The sequence below is a fragment of the Martes martes genome, assembly GCF_963455335.1.
Source record: "Martes martes genome assembly, chromosome: 4".
NCBI classification, from domain to species: Eukaryota; Metazoa; Chordata; class Mammalia; order Carnivora; family Mustelidae; genus Martes; species Martes martes.
This window is the reverse complement of record NC_137891.1, coordinates 2971707-2991831: the sequence shown is the minus strand read 5'-3', so window position 1 is coordinate 2991831 and position 20125 is coordinate 2971707. Positions and strand designations below refer to the sequence as shown.

At 53.7% G+C, this 20125-nt stretch overlaps 1 protein-coding gene across 7 annotated transcripts in view; it reads right to left on the bottom strand.

Annotated features, from left to right (window-relative positions):
* Positions 1–20125, bottom strand: part of PTK2 (protein tyrosine kinase 2) — a 248074-nt gene that overhangs the window by 91141 nt on the left and 136808 nt on the right. For all 7 annotated transcript variants that reach the window (XM_080801823.1, XM_080801827.1, XM_080801826.1 and 4 more), the window contains 4 exons: positions 13559–13699; positions 12989–13066; positions 6033–6140; positions 4414–4531 (listed from right to left, as the gene is read on the bottom strand). In XM_080801823.1, coding sequence (XP_080657949.1) covers positions 4414–4531; positions 6033–6140; positions 12989–13066; positions 13559–13699 — 445 coding nt within the window. The remainder of the gene's footprint in view (positions 1–4413; positions 4532–6032; positions 6141–12988; positions 13067–13558; positions 13700–20125) is intronic.

Genomic DNA, 20125 nt, shown 5'->3' with positions numbered 1-20125 from the left:
GCTGCACTTCTGCCTTGTTCCGGGCACTTCCAGGATCAGAGCACTCGAAGGTCAGACTTAACCTGCACACAGGCGGCTCTAACACCCCGCAGGTCTCCCGGCGCTCAGAAGCTTCTCAGACCACCGCTTGGTAACTGAGAACTCAATGAGCCTTGGACCCCACGTGACTCTTTCTGAACAACAGTTTATCTATAAAAAAGAAGTCGGACGGTCTGGTCTGCAGGGACAGTGGGGAGGAATGACTAGCACAGAACCCAGACCACTACTGTGTGACACCCCATATGCCACCACAATTCCAGCCACACGGCCTGGCTCTGACTTTCTGACATCCACATTGCAAGCAAAATAACCAAGTCACACCACGAAGGCCCAATGTGGAGTCACCAGAAAATCCTATCATTAGCTGACCACCATGAACACTCCAACCACGTCTTGCCCACACCCACCACTGCCAGTTAGTAACGGCCTTGCCCGTGACACATCAGCGTGGCCGCTAGCTGTCTGCACTCTTTGTTGCAATGTCTACCGGAGGGAAAATGAGACCTGCTCATAAACACTTGGTTACCAGAGACTTCCTAAGCGGCTGGGCAGGGGCAGAAAGAGGGCTGTAAGTGAGCTGGATACCAACGGAGCATCCTGAGAGCACGTTTTCAGGAAGCGGGAAAGTTACCGATCACTGAGTACAACGGCAACACACACTAGCAGCAGCAGTTATAAATACTCAACACTCACCAACAAATGCCTGGTTCCACGTGTTAATTTTTAACATTCCCTTAAATTTAGAAGCTGAATGCCTAACATACGATTTCTCGGGTCATTCCCACAACAGGTACCTTATTTTCTGGAGTAAATCCTTTAGGAATAAGGATGTATCCACAAATGTAGATTATAACCTACATTTGGCTTCTAATTTTTGAATAAAAGTTTTTATCTGTTTTTTAAACTGAACAGTGCAGGCTCCCTGTAACAAATCTCCGTCATAAGGGTGCGTACCATAGGGAGGAAGAGGAAGTGCCGAAGGCTCCTCGCCCGCTTCAGACACATCTCCACCTCCCGGAGCTCTCCCCGCCCGTCGGTCACTGGGCTGCCCAGACTTCCCGATCGCGGACACTTGCGAACACACACACAGTCTGGCTACACACGTGTGCGCGCACGCATGGAGGCTTTCAGCGCCGAAAGAGCGCCCCCTCATGGTTCCCAGCTGTGGCACACTCTCCGCGGGGAGCACGCTGCCTCCCGCAGGGACCACGTCCCACCGTGTGGACACAAGGGCAGTTTCTGGTTTTGAGCTTCTACACACACTGCCGAGTAAACACCCTGGGCCTGTCTGGTTCTGCGGGAGGATTTCCAGAAGGCGGACAACGGGCAGGGCGCCCCCGCTACGCTGGCCGCCGACACCTCCCACGGACACCGACAGTGTGTGCGGGCAGGTCTTCCCAGCCCCACCGGGGATGGGGTGGAAGATCAGTCACTTCACCAAACCCAAACCAGAGAAGGTGCTCTGTCGCCGCCGGTGCCCCTGGCTCCCGCGCATCTGCGCGTCCGCTCTCCTACAAGGAGCCCCCTGCCCGCTGGCTCGTCTCGGCGAGCGAAGAACACGCGAGAAGGGAGATCTGGACTCCTTGCTGTCTGTGTCACCCGTGTTTTCCCTCCTATATCTCAGCTTTAAAGAATGTTTCTTTCACTGACAGAAGTGCTCTCACATTTACATAACCCGCCTGTCAGTTCTGGTCTAGCTCCTCTCCGGGCCGTGACATCGTGGAAGCGTGGATCCCCTCCCTCACAGGTGCCGGAAATCCCGTGAGGAATGAGGAGATTACGACCCTATGTTAACTTGCCTAATTCTCTCCTCTGAGGGGAATCTGACTAAAATTGAGAAACTGCCACTGAACTGCCTTGGAAGGCACAGGTTAGCTAACGCCCTACAATAAGGGCCAAGGTCATTCAGCAGCTCTGGAGGAACTCGGCTCAGGATATCCTGCTATGGCTCTAATTCTGTTGTCCACCCCAGTAAAACCACCTTTACAAGTGCTGTGTGAGTGCAACGTAATTTCGGCGGTCACAGAACAAATCAGGTGCGCCTGAGCACACTCAGAGCTCCCAGCAGAACCTGCAGATCACCTAGAACGGGTGTCTCTGTTGTGCACGTAAGCATGTGTCTGTTGCTTACCGCGTAACAGTTTACAGTCTAGAGAAGACCCCCGGGTGCGTCCGTGTTCGTGATCGCACACCGCCAGGAAAACGGTGCACCGCGCTGCAGAGACGCGTTCAATTTATTAGACATTTCAAAAAAAAATCTAAATTAAAAAATGCTCATGTGCTCTTGTCCACATGTATTTCTGACTATAATCCACTAAAAATGTTTGACTTGAAGTACCACCTCCACTGGGCAGTGCGGCTTCACTTAGGTATCCAGGATAGAAGTTGTGTAATAAATGAACATGCTGGGACTGAGAACAGGGTAAGTAAATTATTGAGTCTAGGATCTCATTCTGTAAAGACAACATAAAATCGCTAAGAGCAGCCTACTAGGATTTTATGAGAAGCGTTTTTCCCTTGTGCTCTAGTCATACGCATGAAGAACTTAATGCCTCTCAGTGCACCAGAGGTGATAGCAAGATGTTTATCCCTAAGGGGGGAAAAAAGAGCCAACTGAAAACCAGCACAGGAAGGTGCTGAAGTTTCAAACATGGCGTGGCTGGCGTATTCAGTGCTCAATGTCTCAATGTTATTTTTGTGTGTACAGACACACTGATTAGGAACATTTGGTAAATTAGGATAAAAATTGTTAAAATTATTTATTAAAAAGGAGACAGGCAATATGTCACATTGAACACTTTCACGAAATACTATCTTCAGGGAAAGGAATTTTCCCAAAATATTTAAATAAAATTTGCAAGGTTCATACCCATGCTTGAAGTACAAGATGAAAAATCAGGAGTTCATGTCTGCATGAGTTTTAACTGAGAGAAGCCTTTAGACCTTTCTAAAAGCAACTTCGTTACTACATTCCATACAAAGAAAGCTACTATAAATCGAAATATACACTATATTTTAGAAAAGAGTAGGTTTCACTGGTGGGATCGTGGTGTCACACGGTTTTTATCTGATTAGGCATGTCCCAGGAGCCACACGCCGACTGACCACGGGCTGTGGCTTCAGCTACTGTCTTCGGAGCACAGCACGAGACTAACTTTGAAACAAACGTTCCGGGGGTTCCTCTGCTTCACACGGCTCCCCACCGAGGCCCCCGACTGCTCCCTCCACCCGCTCCGTCAGCGCAGGGCACCTGGCAGCTGGCAGGCCGGGCATCCTGCGGCAACTCTACCGGGAGTTCGGACTCCATCGGCCGCTCTCCTGGCTCCTCTCCAGGCTGTGTACCCGGACACACAGTACTCGGCCCCTCGGGACCACTTTCCCGGGAGAGTCCTGGTCACGGGGGGAATGCTCCAAGGGACCCTGGGTCTCCCTGCCCCAGAGCGGGCAGCTCCGTGGGCACCACTGTGGACCCGCCTCCCAGGCCATAAAGCAAGCGACCTTCTGTGCGGATGGGGACGGTCAGAGTCCAGGTTCACACGGAAGGTTGGGCTCGCAGGCCGGCGAGCCGCAGCCATGGGAACAATGCGACCATTATGGCCACCGCATGTGCCACACGGCTCCAGCCCCTCACAGAGATGAAGCCATTTACCCTTCCCAAACCATAAAAGAGAGGCGGCACTCCGTGTGTGTGACAGCGGGAGACCCAAGGCACAGGAAGGGCCAGTGATTTACAGGTGGCCGCTCAGAGGACCTGCGATTTGAACACACAAACGGATACATTGCTAAAGCCCAGATTTTTCCGGCTACCACGATGCTATTATCCTGCTGGGAACGCTGTGTTTGATTATTTCAGAAATCCAGATTTCCGAAACAGCCCTTCGTAGCGCCTTGCAAGAACCCCACATCACTTCTGAAGTGACACAGCCTTGCTTCTAGGACAAGTATTCATTCTAATCACTGATTTCATATCACGACTTAGAACTAATTTTGTTCTGTGCTCTAAGCTTTTGAGATCTATAAGAAAAAACAGATACTTTATTTTACATGAGTTACAAAGGATACCTGAAAACAGACAAACATCCAAAACACTGTCCTGAAAGTTTATGTACAAACACTGCCAGCACTGGACAGCACTCCAGCGTGTTGCCCGAACCCAGAAGCCTGACCCCAACAGTGCTTCCCTGCGGCTCTTCTGGTCAAACCCGGCTCACAGGCTGCGCCCTACCCCACTTCCCCCGAAAAGCAAGAATACAAACATACTGGGCTGAATTACTCGTCTGGTCTTCAGAGTCATCTGAAAGAAGGAGTAGAGGCTTTGGGATGAGCTCGCCTAACAGCTCCCATGGGGCTGCTCAAGTAGAAGCAGGACCTCACCTTTCTGGGGTCTGATGATAAAAGACTGTGTGGCCCCGTTCACCAGCCGGCAGTACCCATCTATCAAGTCCGCCATATTCTCGGCGATGGTTAGGGACGGCGCCGTCACTGTCAAAGGCTAAAAGGGGAAAAGACCAAGAGAGAGGCGTTATTGTTCTTTGCAATCATCAAAGGGGCAGCTGCACTGTGACATCAGAGCTCTAGATACACTTGGAAACAGAAGAGTGACAGCGACACAGATTTGTCATAAGGTTGGCGTGAAAAAGGAAGTTTGATATTTAAGGATGTTATTCCTAGAATATGTGACAGAAGGCGACCCAGACAAAAACAGAAAAATCACTTAAAACTGAGATTCATTTTCTAGAACTAAAGGAGGCAAAAAAAAAAAAATTATTTCCCTTCAGAGTGTCTGGCCCCTCTGGCATACCTAATTAAGGGAAGAAGTTAAAGAATTAGTGTATTTCAAGTATGGCCTATTTTAGAAACTAAACATGGAGTACATTTTTATCAATTATCCATCATCATTTTTCTAGCATTAAAGAAAATTACTAAAATCTCATTATTTTTAAGCATGCACAGCATGTTTTGCCTAAGGTCAGAAATCACTGTTTTCACTATCAGACCTGCAGTTCTGATAAACTTCCTTAAGACTGATCACTAGTGATTACCCAGGAGATGATCAGGGCTGTTCCTTCCTGCCCGACACAGGGATGCCCTAGTCCGAGCAGTATCCCGCACCCCCCTCGGCCTCAGACACACCTTCCCGGCGCTCGGCTCCGTGTTCGGAGTTCTGGCCACGGCGGGGCAGAACAAGAACGTTACGGAGACACTGTCGGGAAACTTTAGCTGGCAACAGTTTCCGTATTTTAGGTTTTCATTTATTCACCCCGGACAATCACAAATGCACTTCCTAGAGCCTCAGAAATGTCACGGCTCCCAAGGCAGAAAGAACAAGTGACAGATAAACCCATCTGAGGAAAGGCGGCCGCCACCAAAAGACCACGGGTGGCGCGGCACGATGAGAGGTCCGAACGCGTGCCGTGTGCCACCAGCCTGGTCGTTCCGACTCCTCAACGCAGAAGCGTCCTCTGCCTGTCGATCAGAGAGGGTCCCCTGATGCACAGTTGCCAGGTGACGCCCTGTCTGGACCGGGCCACGCTGCCTGTGGATTAAAAGCGCGGGCCCCAGGAGGCGCCCCGTCTCCAACACTTGTGTGGGGCCTCCTCGGCTGTACACTGGGGACAAAGGATCTCAAAGAACTTCTATCGCTGGTTTCTGAGAATGACCCATGTCGCTCCTGGCTCCTGAGCTGAGCATCAAAGCAGCAGGGGACCCAGACGGCAGGAGCTGGAGGCCGGTGACGCGGCCCGGCAGGCACAGCAGGCTGGGAGCGACGCCGCTGACCCAGGGTACCTGTGTGTTCGCACGATCCTAAGAAGCTGACGACCGTGGCAGTTCACGGGACTCTTCAACCGCCCCGACGACAGTGCGCCTGACCGACTCTTGCGTCTGTCGCCTGCTCTACTCTGGGGGACACGCGCTCATCGCTACCGGAGACGGAGCAGGAGCACGTACGAGGAAGCTGGGATAGTGAGGGCGCGTGGAAGCCGCATCCTTACCTCGGGCGCGCCGGCGATTTTCAGCTGCAGCATCCCTTTCCTGTCCTTGTCTTCGCTGTTCGAGTACTGAATGGTCTGCACTTGATTGAAGTCGGCCAGATGTGTGGGCTTGGGAGAGAAAAGGCAAACCACTTGGGACCCCGATAAGGACTCCTGTCAGGTACTGTGTGGCCCTCTCGCGGTGCCCACCCCGCTGCACTCTCCCGAGGGCCTCCTCCCAGTGACCTCCCACCAGCCCCAGCGGGGTATTCGCCTCCTTTGGAGCAGTCCTGGGACAGCCAGGAACCGTCTGCTCACTTCCAGGTGAGGGACGGGCCTGCTGTCTGCTCCTAAAGACCAAGCAGGAGCACTCCAGCTGTCAGAGCTGACCGGGTGAGTCCCAGGCCCCAGAGAAGGAAGGAACGGAACCAAGTCCCGGACGTGACTCACTCAATGGCCTTGGGGGGAGCCACGTGTGGGACATGCCCCCTTCCCACAGGGAGGGACCTGGGCGCACTCCCAGCATACCCTGAACTAGAGTGCATCTCTGAGTGTAACAGAGCCACAGGGGTGGCAGGTGTCCAAAGGACCCTTCCCAGAAACACATGCCAACAGAGACTTCATTTCTCAAAAAAAAAATGCCCATTTGTCCCTTACCCTCCCAGCAGTTCATGACAACGGTTTGCTGTGATGATTCCCACACATTTATTCGCAGCGATTACCCCGATCACAGCCTCCTTCTCTCTCAGTGTCATGAGGCGGGGCCTCTCCCACCACGTGCTCCACTCAGCCCAGATTCTGCCACTGGGACCGAGCTGGAACTATGGTTCAGAAAGTGGCTCACTGGGACACCTTGGTGGCTCAGTCATTTAAACGTCTGCCTTCGGCTTGGGTCATGATCCCAGGGTCCTGGGACAGAGCCCCACATGGGGCTCCCTGCTTGCAGGAAGCCTGCTTCTCCCTCTCCCACTCCCGTGCTTGTTTGTGTTCCCTCTCAAGCTGTGTCTCTCTCTGTCAGATAAATGGATAAAATCTTAAAAAAAGAAGTGGCTCATGGGGCACCTGGGTGGCTCAGCTGGTGAAGCATCTGCCTTCAGCTCAGATCACAATCCCAGGGTCCCAGGATTGAGCCCCATGTAGGGCTCCCTGCTTGGTGGGGAGTCTGCTTCTCCCTCTGTCCCTCCCCCCTGGCTTGCTCTCTCTCTCTCAAATAAATAAATATCTTAAAAAAAGAGAGAAAGAGAAAGCTTCGGTTCACATCAGAACACCTTCACAGTTTTGCTTTCAGGCACAGGTGTGCTCTGTGAGGCCTTCGGACAGGAGCCCAGGGCAGGCCTCCAGCTTCCCATTCCAAGACGCCCAAGCAGCAGGCAGCACAGCCCCTGTGCCCACTCCCCTCTCTCCACCTCTGTGCCATCTGCCCGTGTGCGGTTCCCTCCTCCTTCCCTGACTGTCTTCCACAGTTCCTTTGGCTTCTCCTCTACTCCATGGCTAAATCATCAAGGGCCACAAGATTCTGTGCTAGGTCCATCCCTCCCGTGAGCCGTGGCGGCCCAGCCCCATGGTGCAAGTAGCATCTCCAGCCCCAAACCGGGACACGTATCCAACCACCGGTGTGACACCCTGACATGGACATCGGGGACAGACTGCAAACAGCACAGTCACGGGATCTGCTCTCAACACCTGCTCCCTCTCCGGGCCTCCCCAGCACAGCAACAAGCATCACCATTCAACCCTGTTCCTGAGCCGAGAGACAGCGGCATCCCCACCGGCTCCTTCCTTTCCTCCCCCAGCCAGCCAGCTCCATACCCAGAGTCTGCGGTTTTCCTTCCACTTTCCCAGCTGTCACTCTGGTGCCATCGACCCTGCAGCTGTCGCCCTGGATCCGTGCCTGGCCCCCTCACACACCGCCCCTACCTGGAAGCCAGGGGCGCGCCTCACAGTGTAAGTCCGGCCTGACAGCCCCTGCTTCAACAGGCACAACGCCAGCAAGAGGAAGCAAACGCCCACCAGGCGTGCCCTCTGCCTGCCTCTCGGACCTAACAGCCCATCATGAGCTCGTCTCGATCGGACGCACTCTAGTCTTCCCAGGGCGCAATCGTGCCCCCAGACGGCTGTTTCTGGTTGGCTGAAGAATGGAGGAGGCAGACGTGGACCATGGTCGTGAGACACGATATAACGCACAGGAAATCCCCTCACAACGAAAACTGTCCTGTGTCCTGAACAGCTTTCCAAGATCCTGGTGTGTATTCACGTTGGTGAGAAATCAGATTCTAGAAGTTTAAAAGACTTCTTTTAAAAAAGAAGTCAAGTCTTTTTTAAGACACAACATATGGGGCGCCTGGGTGGCTCAGTGGGGTGGGGCCTCTGCCCGCGGCTCAGGTCATGATCTCAGGTCCTGAGATCGAGCCCCACATCGGGCTCTCTGCTCAGCAGGGAGCCTACTTCCTCCTCTCTCTCTCTCTGCCTGCCTCTCTGCCTATTTGTGGTCTCTGTCTGTCAAAAAAAAAAAAAAAAAAAATCTTCAAACACAACATATGCTCCGCACTTAACTTTCCAGGAGCACAACTTGGGTGTAATTTAGGTATAATTAATGGTTTTGCTATCTCTGGAATGTTAGGATGAGTTGTTCACCATTTAGGAAAATGACATTACAGAGGGCAATGATTGTTTGGTATCCGAACTGCCAACCCCATATGCACACACGTCTGTAACAGAGGAGATGAGGCTCCTTCTAACCAGGAATCAATCGCTATTAGGCTGGTGATGCCTGAAATGACGGACATCTCAACTAGTCTCACTAAATGATTATGTTAAAATATTTTATTGTCATCTTATAATTAAAAAAATTTTTTTCCAAAGCACAGTGAGAAATTCATCATGGAAATTATTATATTCCTTTTTTTTTTTAAAACCTACTGTGTTTCTGCCTCACTCTGACACGCCCCCCGAGGCTGGTCACCTGGAAGCCCTTGTCACTTTCCTACACTACGTGTAAGGGAGGACTAGCAGCGGCCCTGTCTCGGATGAGCGTGCTCAGTACTCCGCTCTGTCCCTCCTCTAACAGCTGTCGGTCTCTGAGCTGAAACAGATGTTTTGGAATTATATGTTCACAGCATATTCTGTGATTTTATTTCAAGTTACCAAAAGGCTCTTAAAAAATATCTGTTATGGGTGGCTGGGTGGCTCAGTGGTTAAGCTTCTGCCTTCAGCTCAGGTCATGGTCTCAGGGTCCTGGGATCTAGCCCTGCATCAGGCTCTCTGCTCGGCGGGGAGCCTGCTTCCCCCTCTCTCTCTTCCTGGCTCTCTGTCTACTTGTGAGCTCTTTTTCTCTTTGTGTCAAATAAATAAATAAATAAATAAATAAAATCTTTTAAAAAAATCGGTTATGGAGGTGTCTGGGTGGTTCAGTCATTAAGCATCTGCCTTCGGCTCAGGTCATGATCCTGGTGTCCTGGGATTAAGCCCACTGGGCTCCCCGCTCGGTGGGAAGCCTGCTTCTCCCTCTCCCACTTCCCCTACTTGTGTTCCCTCTCCCGCTGCGTCTCTCTGTCAAATAAATAAATAAAATCTTTTTAAAAAAATCTGTTATGAAGAAGACAGGGTTGGGAGGGAAGCACAGTGACCAGCCCTCCGAGCAGTACAGCAGACACTCCCCACCCGGCTAGGGCCCTCTCTCACGATCACAGTATTTCTGCTGCCCACATTCTTTCTTCTATCAGCTCTCACAGACAGACTGACAGCGCCATGAGGGGAGCTCGTGGTGGTCGCCCATCCCAGCCACCCCTTATCGCTAGGAAGGCGGGCTGTGCCTGGGACGTGAGGGAATGAATGCGTGACTCTGAGAACTGCCGAGGCGCGGGTCTCTGTTCTAAGTACCAGGAACAGAGCAGCGAACCAGGGCGGTGTGAACCCAGACATCAACAGTCGCGCAGGAGGCACGGCGTCGCAACTGCGGTAAGGACCGCAGCAAAGCACCCGAGGGTACTAAAACTCGCCCTGCTTTGTTTGGGGAGGGGCGGGAGGAAGTGATGAGGCCTCAGAGCGAGTCTCACTGAGAAGGAGAGCGGGCCCAGGGCTCTAGGAAGCCAGGACCCCGTGCATTTCGCTCTGCGCCGGGCCCCAGCTGCAGGCTCGCCGCCCAGCACCAAGCAGCCGCACACACACGCCAGAACTCGCCAACGCGACACCCCGGACGAGACACGCAAGTCGTCCTGACGACCCGGAGAGAGGGCGAGTGTGTGCACAGGAGGCCGCAGAGCGGGGCCGTCTGGTCCGGCAGTGGGAAGCCGCGTGCGGCCGCTGAGGCCAGTCCGCACTGAGCTGGGACGGAGCGCGGGACGCACGCCACCTGCGAAGACTCACGGTGATAAGGGACACGAAAGACCTCCACAGCCTCTACACGGATGACGCCTTGAAATGACGGTAACTGGGACAGACCGGGACACATAAGATATGTTACTGAAATTCAGTTTTACCTTCTGAACTGGGGTGCCAGACCACTGAAAAGTCCAAGGCGGCTTGCATCAGACCTGTACTGGGCCGTGCTGGCGAAGGGGGGACCCGAAGTCAGGGGAAGTCGCTAAGGACTCAGAAGTACCGAGGGGGCTCCACTGGGCCCCGGTGGAGGCCGGGCAGGCTCTGGGGCGCCGGCGGGGGCCGCAGAGAGCACGGGAGGAACCCAGGCGGCGCACTCAGAGCAGCTCGGCTTCGAGCAGCCGCGCTCACCATGGGCTCAGCGGCCACGCGCCAAGAACGTTTGCAATAGAGCAAAGAGGAAACGCGTGGGCTGCCTGGCGGGGACAGGGAAAGGAGTACGGGTTTGAGGGAGGCCATTTTTAGGATGAGAGAAATTACACATTCTTCTATGCTAACAGGAACGGCCAGTAGATTGGAAGCATTTACTGGTGCAGGAAAGAGAGCAGAGACGGGGTCGCTCAGCAGCCAGGAGCGGTCTTACCGGAAGCGCGACGCTCACCCACAGGAGGCGCGGCCCGGGAGGGCGGGTGCGGCAGGCAGAGATGCGGGCACGACAGATTGCACAGGCACTTCCCGGTCTCTATCCTGACCGCCCCATCCCAGTTTCCGTCCACTTTACACAACCAGCAACTTTCACTTCAGAGGACAGAGATCCTCAGGGTCTCCAGGAGAAAACAGACATTTTTTTCCCATAGAAATTGATTAAAAACCACCATTGCTTGGCCATAAAGAAGACAGAAACACATTCACGAGAATTAACATGGGAAAAACCTGCCTCTGCTCATCGGCCAGGAACAGGAGAAATGGTAACAGTGAGGCCCAAACCCTCAGAGCGGCCTGAAATGTAACATGCTCCTAGACAGTGCTACGAGGAAAGAAAGAAAACTCCAAGCTGTACAGAAATACCTACGACGGAAGGAGAACACACCCACCAACACTGGTAAGACATTAAAGGTTGTTCGAGAAAATGGCCTCCGGAGTAACGGGGAATACACTGGAAAGAAACACCCAAAGGGCACAGCAGGAGGAAGGCAAAAATCAAGCGAACAAGATGGAAAGGGGGCCTGCCGAGATCAGTGCCGACGCGGAGGGAAAGGGACGGCAATGCTGTGACCCTGATTTCCGCGCTTGCCCGCCAAGAGCCGCTGTGACAGACCCGCCACCCGCACGGCTGCGAGAGCCAAACCCCCCAGACGCGCGGTGGCCCGAGACCAAGCGCAGGACTGAAGTCACCGGAGAGATGACGAGAAAACCCCGAGACACTGCTCCCTTGTGACAACCGGAAAATGCGGAGGCAGAGGACATGCTAACAGAACGCGAGTTACAACAGGCGACAGGAAGTGGACACCCCAAACCGCCCTGCCGCTGCGGGAGGCGTGGGAGGGGCGCACGCATGATTGAATTCATTACTTAATTGTCTGACCAAACTATTAGATGGCTGAAATGATTACGGCCATTTTACCACTGAGGAAACACGAGCCAGTGGCGGCGGGAGGGAGCCGAAGTCACAAAGCCAGCGTGAGAGTGAGTCAAGGTGGAAACCGTGGCCGCGTCCTCTAGAGCTGGCCTCCCTTGCCCACATTCAGGGCCCCACTGTGACCTCACCAGAGGACTCGAGGTGGAATCCAGGATGGGTTAAAGGCTCACGTGTAAAACAGACAGAGACAACCCTGCAAGAAAACCTAGGAGACCACAAATCGCACCTACAGGCTGGGACGCCACCAATCTGTAAGCAGTGAACACACATAATGCCAGAGGCTGTCCCGCAGAGCTCACACCGATGGCCGCCCTTGCCACCGGCGCAGGGTGGCTGTGGCCGGGCCACCCTCTTGTCCACACTCGGCGTTACAGCTCTCTCTCATTTCAGCCATCCTAGCAGACACGCAGGGGCGCCACGCTGCGCGTCACCCCGGGGCTCCCAGGCGCGACACCTTCTCATCTATCTACAGACGACTTGGGTACCCTCTGGGGTCGTCTGCCCTTCACTTAGCGATTTACTGCCAAGCTTCCCCCGGCTTAGAAGTCTATTGTCAAACATACTAATGCAACTATCTGCCTTGCCTTTCTACGACCTTTCGATGAGAAGTTCTGGATTTCAACGTACCCTAATTTATCAGAATTGTCTTTTGGAGTTAGCTCTTTGTAAACGCTGTTTAAGGAATCTCTTCCTACTCCAAATTCACACATATATTCCCCTGTGTTTTCTTCTCTGACTTGTGTCACTTGTCTTCCACGCATAGGTCAACCCTCCAGGCGGAATGGGTTGTCACGGTGTGTGACAGGGGTCAGAATGCCCTGCTTTTTCGCTGCGAACACCCGGCAGGCGCTACGGCATGTACGAAGAGCTCATCGGTGATGCAGAACCCAGGATGGCGTCCCCTCTCGGACGGGGGGTCAGAGACTGGGAAGGGGCGGGACTCGTCCCTGTCTGCGCTCGGGTCCAGCATGAGGACGGTCAGCGCACAGACAGCCCCAAGACGTCCCCAAAGCAGACTTACGTTGCAGCCCTTGTCCGTGAGGTAACTGATGCCTTCTTCGGGGCCAATTGCCAGTTCCACCGAAATAATCCAGCTTGACTTTTGAAGGGTGAAACAGGCGATGACAAAGTTCCCAGAAGAAAAAAGAAATATTTTAGATGAAAGGACGAACACGTTCAAGGAGCAAGGTGGGGGCGGAGGCGGGGGACTGGCCTTCCTTCTACCTAGCCAAGCATGACAAAATACCTGTGACTTCACTGACCCAGTATCCGGTGGGTCTGAAGCCAACCTTTGGAAAGGCTCTCTGAACGGTTAAATTAGCCCAGAGAGAACAGTTAATTAGCATATCACTGGGCTGGAATAAAGAAATCTAATCATCAACACTGGTGTGCTTCTAAAGCAAGGTGACTTCCTCCTCACATTGATACACATTTGCTTTTTTGCATTTTTCCCTACTGGAAAATGACGAATATTTTCATGTTGTTAAATATGTGACAAGTCAGATTTCAATTAGAAATTCAGACGTCCATGGACAAGAGAAAGCAAAAGAAACGAAATCCAGACCACCATTTCCCACATCCCCATACTTACACCCAGAGCACACTTGAAGCATTCTTTATCGAATCTGTACACCGGGGAGAGGATCTCAAAGAATTTAAGAATACTTTCTTCTCTGTTAAGGTTGGCAAACTGTCTAAACGTCTGTTGGATCAGCTTCCGTAGCGTTTTGGCCTGCGCGATAAAATAACAAAAGTCATTTTAGAGTCAGCGACACACAGCAGCAACAGCAAATGCCCAAGACGCCACCTCCCTCCCACCACTTGCTCCCACCTCCATTCACATCACTGTGAAACGCCACATCCCTTTTTAAGCAGCTGTAATAAAACGCACACAGTGTAAGATACAGCATCCTAACCCTTTTAAGTACGTAGTTCGGTGATTCCAAGCATTACTTCTTTTTTTTTTTTTTAAAGATTTTATTTATTTATTTGACAGAGAGAGATCACAAGTAGGCAGAGAGGCAGGCAGAGAGAGGGGGAAGCAGGCTCCCTGCGGAGCAGAGAGCCCCATGCGGGGCTCAATCCCAGGACCCTGAGACCATGACCTGAGCTGAAGGCAGAGTTTTAACCCACTGAGCCACCCAGATGCCCCCCCAAGCATTACTTCTTAAACAGAAATGTATAAGGCAATAATTTGCTTATTAGAACATGCTGTAAAAGGTCAGGCATTAAAAAACACATACTGAAAAAAAAACCCCACATACTGTCTTAAAAAATTAAACATAAAAAATAAAATAAAGAACACGTCCTATCTACGCACACGATGGGGAGCTGGCGAATCCTCGCTGGGAGGGCGCTCACGTACCCCGCTGTGAGGAGGTGAGCAGATACAATCTTCCTGAAGGGCAACTTGGCAGCACAAATCACAACACCGTAAAGAAAAACTACTTTGGATCCGGAAATTAAATTCCAAGGCATTAGTCTTTAGAAATGATTGGAGAACTCTGCAAGGACTCAGCAACAAGGAGGTTCGGTGCAGAAGGATTTACAGCAGCGGCTCGGTTACATGCATCATAATTTGTCTGCCTACGTTTTATGCGGCCCTCAAGATCGTCGTGCGGAAATAATTCACTGACACGAAAATCCCTATCACGGTGTTGGGTGAAACAGTCTGCACGTGCAGTACAGACGCCTTTAAAAGGAGAGCACCGCGGATGGGGCTGACGCAGGTACGTGCGAGCACAGGTGCACGTGTATCCACACACAGAGAAGGAGACGGAACAACGACGCCCTTTCTCCGTGTGGCGGGACGAGAGATCTTCCAGACCTCTGGTGCACGTCTGAGTGTTCTGCTTATGCGCCGCGAGCATCTGGGTGATGGAGGGAAGGGCGCTCTAGGCGGCCCATAGTCTGCGGTGCGTCAGCAGCAGCCCGGGGAGGGCAGCGGGCAGAGGATGCACGACGCGGTCCGAGGAAGAGGCCGGGGGGGCCACAGGAAGCACCCGGCTTTCACCCCAGGAAGAGACAGAGTCCTTGGGTACCTCGGGCAGAGTCATGAGAGATGACACACCGGCGGCCACGCCGTGAACGGTGCGAAGGACGCCTGGGGGACCAAGCAGGTAGCAGTGCAGTACTCGAGAAGAGGTGAGCGGAGTCTGTGCAAGTACAGAAGTGGAAAGGGGTGAGAAGCAGATATATTCTGAAAAACAGAACCAACACGATGTCCTGAGAGGCAGGAAATCCCATGAACTGAAATGGTGAGCCCGTGGGAACAGGCCGGCCGGTGAAGGTCCTGGCGGAGACCCGGGGCCTGGCTGGGAGCTCAGGCAGGAATCCAAGCCAGCAGACAGGAGGAGGCTGGGGGTGGCGGGCGGAGAGGAGGTGAAGGGCCTCATCCCGCCGAGCATGCTCATCTGAGCAGGTCGGGGGGCTGTGGCTGCTCAGGCAGCTAGGAGGTGGCCCGCCAGGGAGCGGCCCACGGAGGTGACAGCCCACTGCAGTGGCGTGAAGGCCACTGTGGGATCAAGGGATCACTGGATGTGGGACACCACAGCGAGCAAGCTGACAGCCAGGTGCTGTAGCCAGGATGAGCAGATGAGCAGATGAGCAGGATGGGGGGCCGGCGGCCGGCGGAGAGCAGGATGGGGGGCCGGCAGCCGGCAGTCAGTGGGGATGAAGACCACAGTGCAAGAGGCCGGGGCAGGCAGAGGACCGGGTTCAAGAGCCAAGGGAGCAGGTGTGGCAACATGACCTAGGGCACATGACCTTCCATTCTAAAGGCTTGCGCTGCTCTTGCCCAGCAGGTGTGGAGGAGGGTATGAGAAGCAAAAAAAACAAGCCACGTTCCTGGAATGGGCCACCCAAGAAACACTAGCGGCACAGACTCAGAGCTGATGGCAAAGGAGAGAGCTGGGGACCTTTGGGACACTCGGATGACTGTATGCGGATGGCAGGAAAACAGGCACCTGGGCAGGACGAGGGACGAGGTTTCTGGATGGAACGGAGGGCAAACAGAAGGGGCAAGCTTGCTGAAAAGAGAGTCACACCAATTCTGGACGTGGGTGCGACCCTTACGTCTTTGGACCTGAACGCGCAGGCAGACAGCTGCACGCAGCTCTGGAGCCCAGGAGAGGGCAGGGCCACAGCTGAAGGGGTCACAGACAGCTCCCCGCAACCAAGCGGAGGCGGGAAAGAAGGGAGCGCCGCAGCCGGGCCGGCAGGACAGTGCAGGGCTGCAGGCATTCTGCCGAGGACTAAGGACAGCTGTCGACCACGCGGTCGAAACCGAAGAGAAGGAACACGGGCTCAAGGTTAGCGCGACTTCGAGAGCAGACCTTCACACAGAAAATGAACGGTCAGCCTTGGAGGCTCAGAAAAAAAAGTCTGGGAAACATATTTGGGGAATGCCCATCTAAGCACTGGCCACGAGTCAAGGGGCTGAAGAGGCCACTCGTATCACAGGCTGGACGGCATGTAACAGCTGTTCTGACTCCAGGCTCTGCAGACATCCCTGTGGCCTAGAAGGTCCAGCTGTCCGCCAGGAGCGCGCAGACTGGCCGTGGAGACCTGAGCGAGAGCACAACTCCAGCCTAACGACGCTGAAACAGAGAACACAGAAGTAAAATCTGGTCTGTCCCTTAAGCGAGGGCATGTCACTCACTAGCATGTCAGCGGGAAGACAGCTCTGACTGCTCTGAGTTCAATGGCCTGAGGCAGGACATAGTGCCGCCGAGGGCTCACGCACCCACCGAAAGAGAAAACCAGTGCAGAAAAAGCCCCAGAAGGCCCCCAACTCCTCCTACAAGAGCAGGACACCATAGCCCAGAATATGGCAGCAGCTGCAAAGAACGGCTGCCCAAGGAGCATGGGGACCAGAACACAGTGACAGATCGCTTTTATTAACGTTGATAAAAAGTTGATGATGTCACTCGCACCTCTAAGAACGTTCACTCAGAGCAGATGAGTAATGATGTGCGGCGACTAAACCCGGTCAAAGAGATCCAGAAAAGAAGCCAGTTCTCTGCCTTGTAGCCAATTCCCAACCAGCCACCTGTTTAGAAACAACCGACAACACTCCATGCTTACACCTGCTCATTGTGCGATGTGTTCAAAATGTGTCCAAAACGTGTCACCCAGAAGAGGTTTCTCTCCCAAGTGGGAGAGACAGAGGTGTCTCATTAAAGCCGAGCAGTTGAAGGCGTGTCCGGAGCGTCAGACATCCCCCCAACAGCCGCCCACCTGAGGTTTCTGTGGGACCTCCCACACATCCATGAGCTGACGGGCCATGAAGAGAAGCTGGGATCGCCCTCCAGGCTCAGCACCCCCATCTCGGCCGACCTCCCAGATGCTTAAGGTAGAAGCCAGGTGGCAGTCCCGACCCCCTTTTCCCTACCCCTTCAACCCTGCTACACCCCCACGTGCTGCAAGTGCTTTCACAAGAAGCACACGGAGTTCCCTAACGCTTTCCACCGTGCCAGCCCCACTCTTGTGTGAACCTCTGGGACAGCCCCGCAGGCTACCATCTACATTCTGGACACACTGTGGCCAGGAGCTCTTTCTAAAGCTGGATCGCCTCACCCTGCAGCTCCAGCCCCTGGGAGCTCAGCAGACGGAATCACCTCGCTAGACAAAAACTGTGCCTGAGCTGCCTCGGGGCCACAGGGGCCAGGAGGAAGGGCGCAGTGGATGAGCAGGTCCAGCCCCAGAGAGCGGTGGCCAAGTCAGGGGCCGTGTCATCATGGGGCAGTGCGGGAGGCTCAGGGAGGGCACGGCTGCTCTCTCGTCTCCAGACGCCCTCCACTTTTGCAGCAGCCTCACAGAGAAGTTCTTCTATCCCCCCTGGCTTACAAATGATGAAACGGAGGCACAGAGACGACCGAGACCCCAAATCTCAGAGCTGCATGGCAGAGCCAGGATCGAAGCCTGAGCAGCCTGGTGCCAGGGTCTGCGGTCCCGATGAGAATGTTGCTCCCCATCCCAGAGACCGTCAGCCTGGGGCCTAAAGCTGGCCGAGTGACCGGGGCTTCAGGGGTGCAGGCCCAAGGACAGGGCTCTGGGCAGGCCCTGCGGCCACCCCGGTATATCAATAAGGCCCGGTTAGGGCAGGAGCCCAGCGGCATACACTGGGTGCCTAACAAGTATCTTCAAGGGATGGGCAGGTCAGGAACAAAGGAAGGACACTGTCCCATCCCATTACCCGTCCCCTTCTGTGCAGCACCGAGAACTGCAGCCAGAAGTTCTGGTAGAAGGGAGACAACAAAATTATGAGGGAGGGACCAGGTGTGCTCATGAGCCTCACGGGGGCTTGGTTCTTAGTAAAGCAAAGCCAATGACGGTGGTGCACAGACCGCCTGTTTTCCAGTCTTTTTTTTTTTTTAAACATTACAAAGCTAGTTATAAAAAAAACTCACACGTGACAGGTGAATATGGACATGTGTGTCAAAATAAAACGTGGTACCTCCGAGTCCCCGTGGCTGCCCACTGTCTGGCTGATCCCGTGACACGACTGCGCCCCACCCTGCTTCCCCCTGAGTGTCCTGTCCCTCCACCGGCGGCCAGCAGCAGGACCACGTGGAGCCAGGGTGGCAACACGAGGCCAGGCTCTGCTCCTCCTCCCTCTTCCCAGGTCAGGCTTCACGCCCTCGGTGCTCTCTGTGCACAGGACTCTGCTTTCTGACCTTCCCCACCCGCTCGCAAGGCTGTGCCCTGAGGATCAAGAACAGGAGTGCGTGACCAGCCCCCACTGCTGCTCCAGCCCCGCGCTCAGCACTGACGTGGGGAATTTCTGGGAATTTCTGGGAATTTCAGAGCTGCGGGGACAGCACCACAAGTGGCAACTACGAATGACTGTCAGCATGGAGGGTGTGAGGCAAACCCCACACGGGTTCCACGCCGCCGCCCCTGCGGACACGCGTCCGCCCCTGCAGGCTGCTCCCGCGTGCCGCCCGCCCTCGCGGGCCTGGCCCTCGGCTAAGCAGCAGAAGTCTCGGGGAGGACAGCGGCCCCAGGATCCGCTCAGGACTAGTTTCCTGTGCTCACAGAAACGACCTTGGCTCCCGGCAACTACCACGGCCCCTGCTCAGAAGGGAGGACCCACACTTTCCCACGGCCTGGACTTCCACGTTGCCTAAACCTCCGGTGTCCAGAAAACCCTGCTGTCTGAGAGGAGCCCCAGATCTGTTTTTCTGAGAAGGATCTTGTGGCCAGAACCGTTTCTTTCCTACCGTCTCAGCGAGGAAACAACCCCACAAGATCTAACGTCCTAGACTCTGCTGCCGTGACTCAGTACACTTCCGGGACCGGCTGGAGTGAGCGAGACTGTTGCGTATCACTTTCTGTCCCGATTCACAATCTCAGGTCTCACTTTGTGTTTGCCTGGATTTAGGACACAAGGTGTCTGTGAAGGCTGTTCAATTTGAAACTGATCCCGCTACAGAGAAAACAACCCAGAAAGTGATGTTTCTTCAGAGTGGAACAGTGTTACTAGCTTGGCCATCAGAAATCGCTGCTTAGCAGCTGTGAACAACAAAGTAATCTTGTATTAGTCGCCTAATACTTATCAGATGCTGCTCGCAACAGTGAACCTGTAGAGCTTCCCAGAAGTAAAGTTTATATAACATAATGTTAAAAGAAAATTTGCAATAAAAGAATAATAGGTGGGAATACAATAATTAAATTCTTTCATCCGCCCGCCCCCCCCATGCTAAATATAGATGTATTAACAGTGCGTGCAAAGTGTGTTTTAACTGAGATCTGACACGTAACATTGTATCAGTTTCGGGTAAGTAACACAGCGATTCAGTATTTGCACACACTGTGAAAGGAGCACCCCAGCAAGTCTAGAGGCCATCCACCACCTGACATAGTTACCACTTTTACTTTCTGGTGACCACAACTTTTAAGACTGATTAAGCCATTTAAGAAGCCAAACAGACTCTACATGTTTTACAAAATTACATTACAAAGCAGGTGGGAAGTGAGTTCTGCTGCGCTTCGGTGAGAACCACTGGATGAATCTGCATCCAAACTCTGGCCCCCGCCCCGCCTGCCGCAAAATCAGCAGCGCCCGAACTTCTCAGGACGCCGCTGCTCTTTACTCGGTCCAGGGCAGGCTCGCTTGAGTTCCCCACGGTCGGCACCTCCTGCTCTGCTCCAGCAG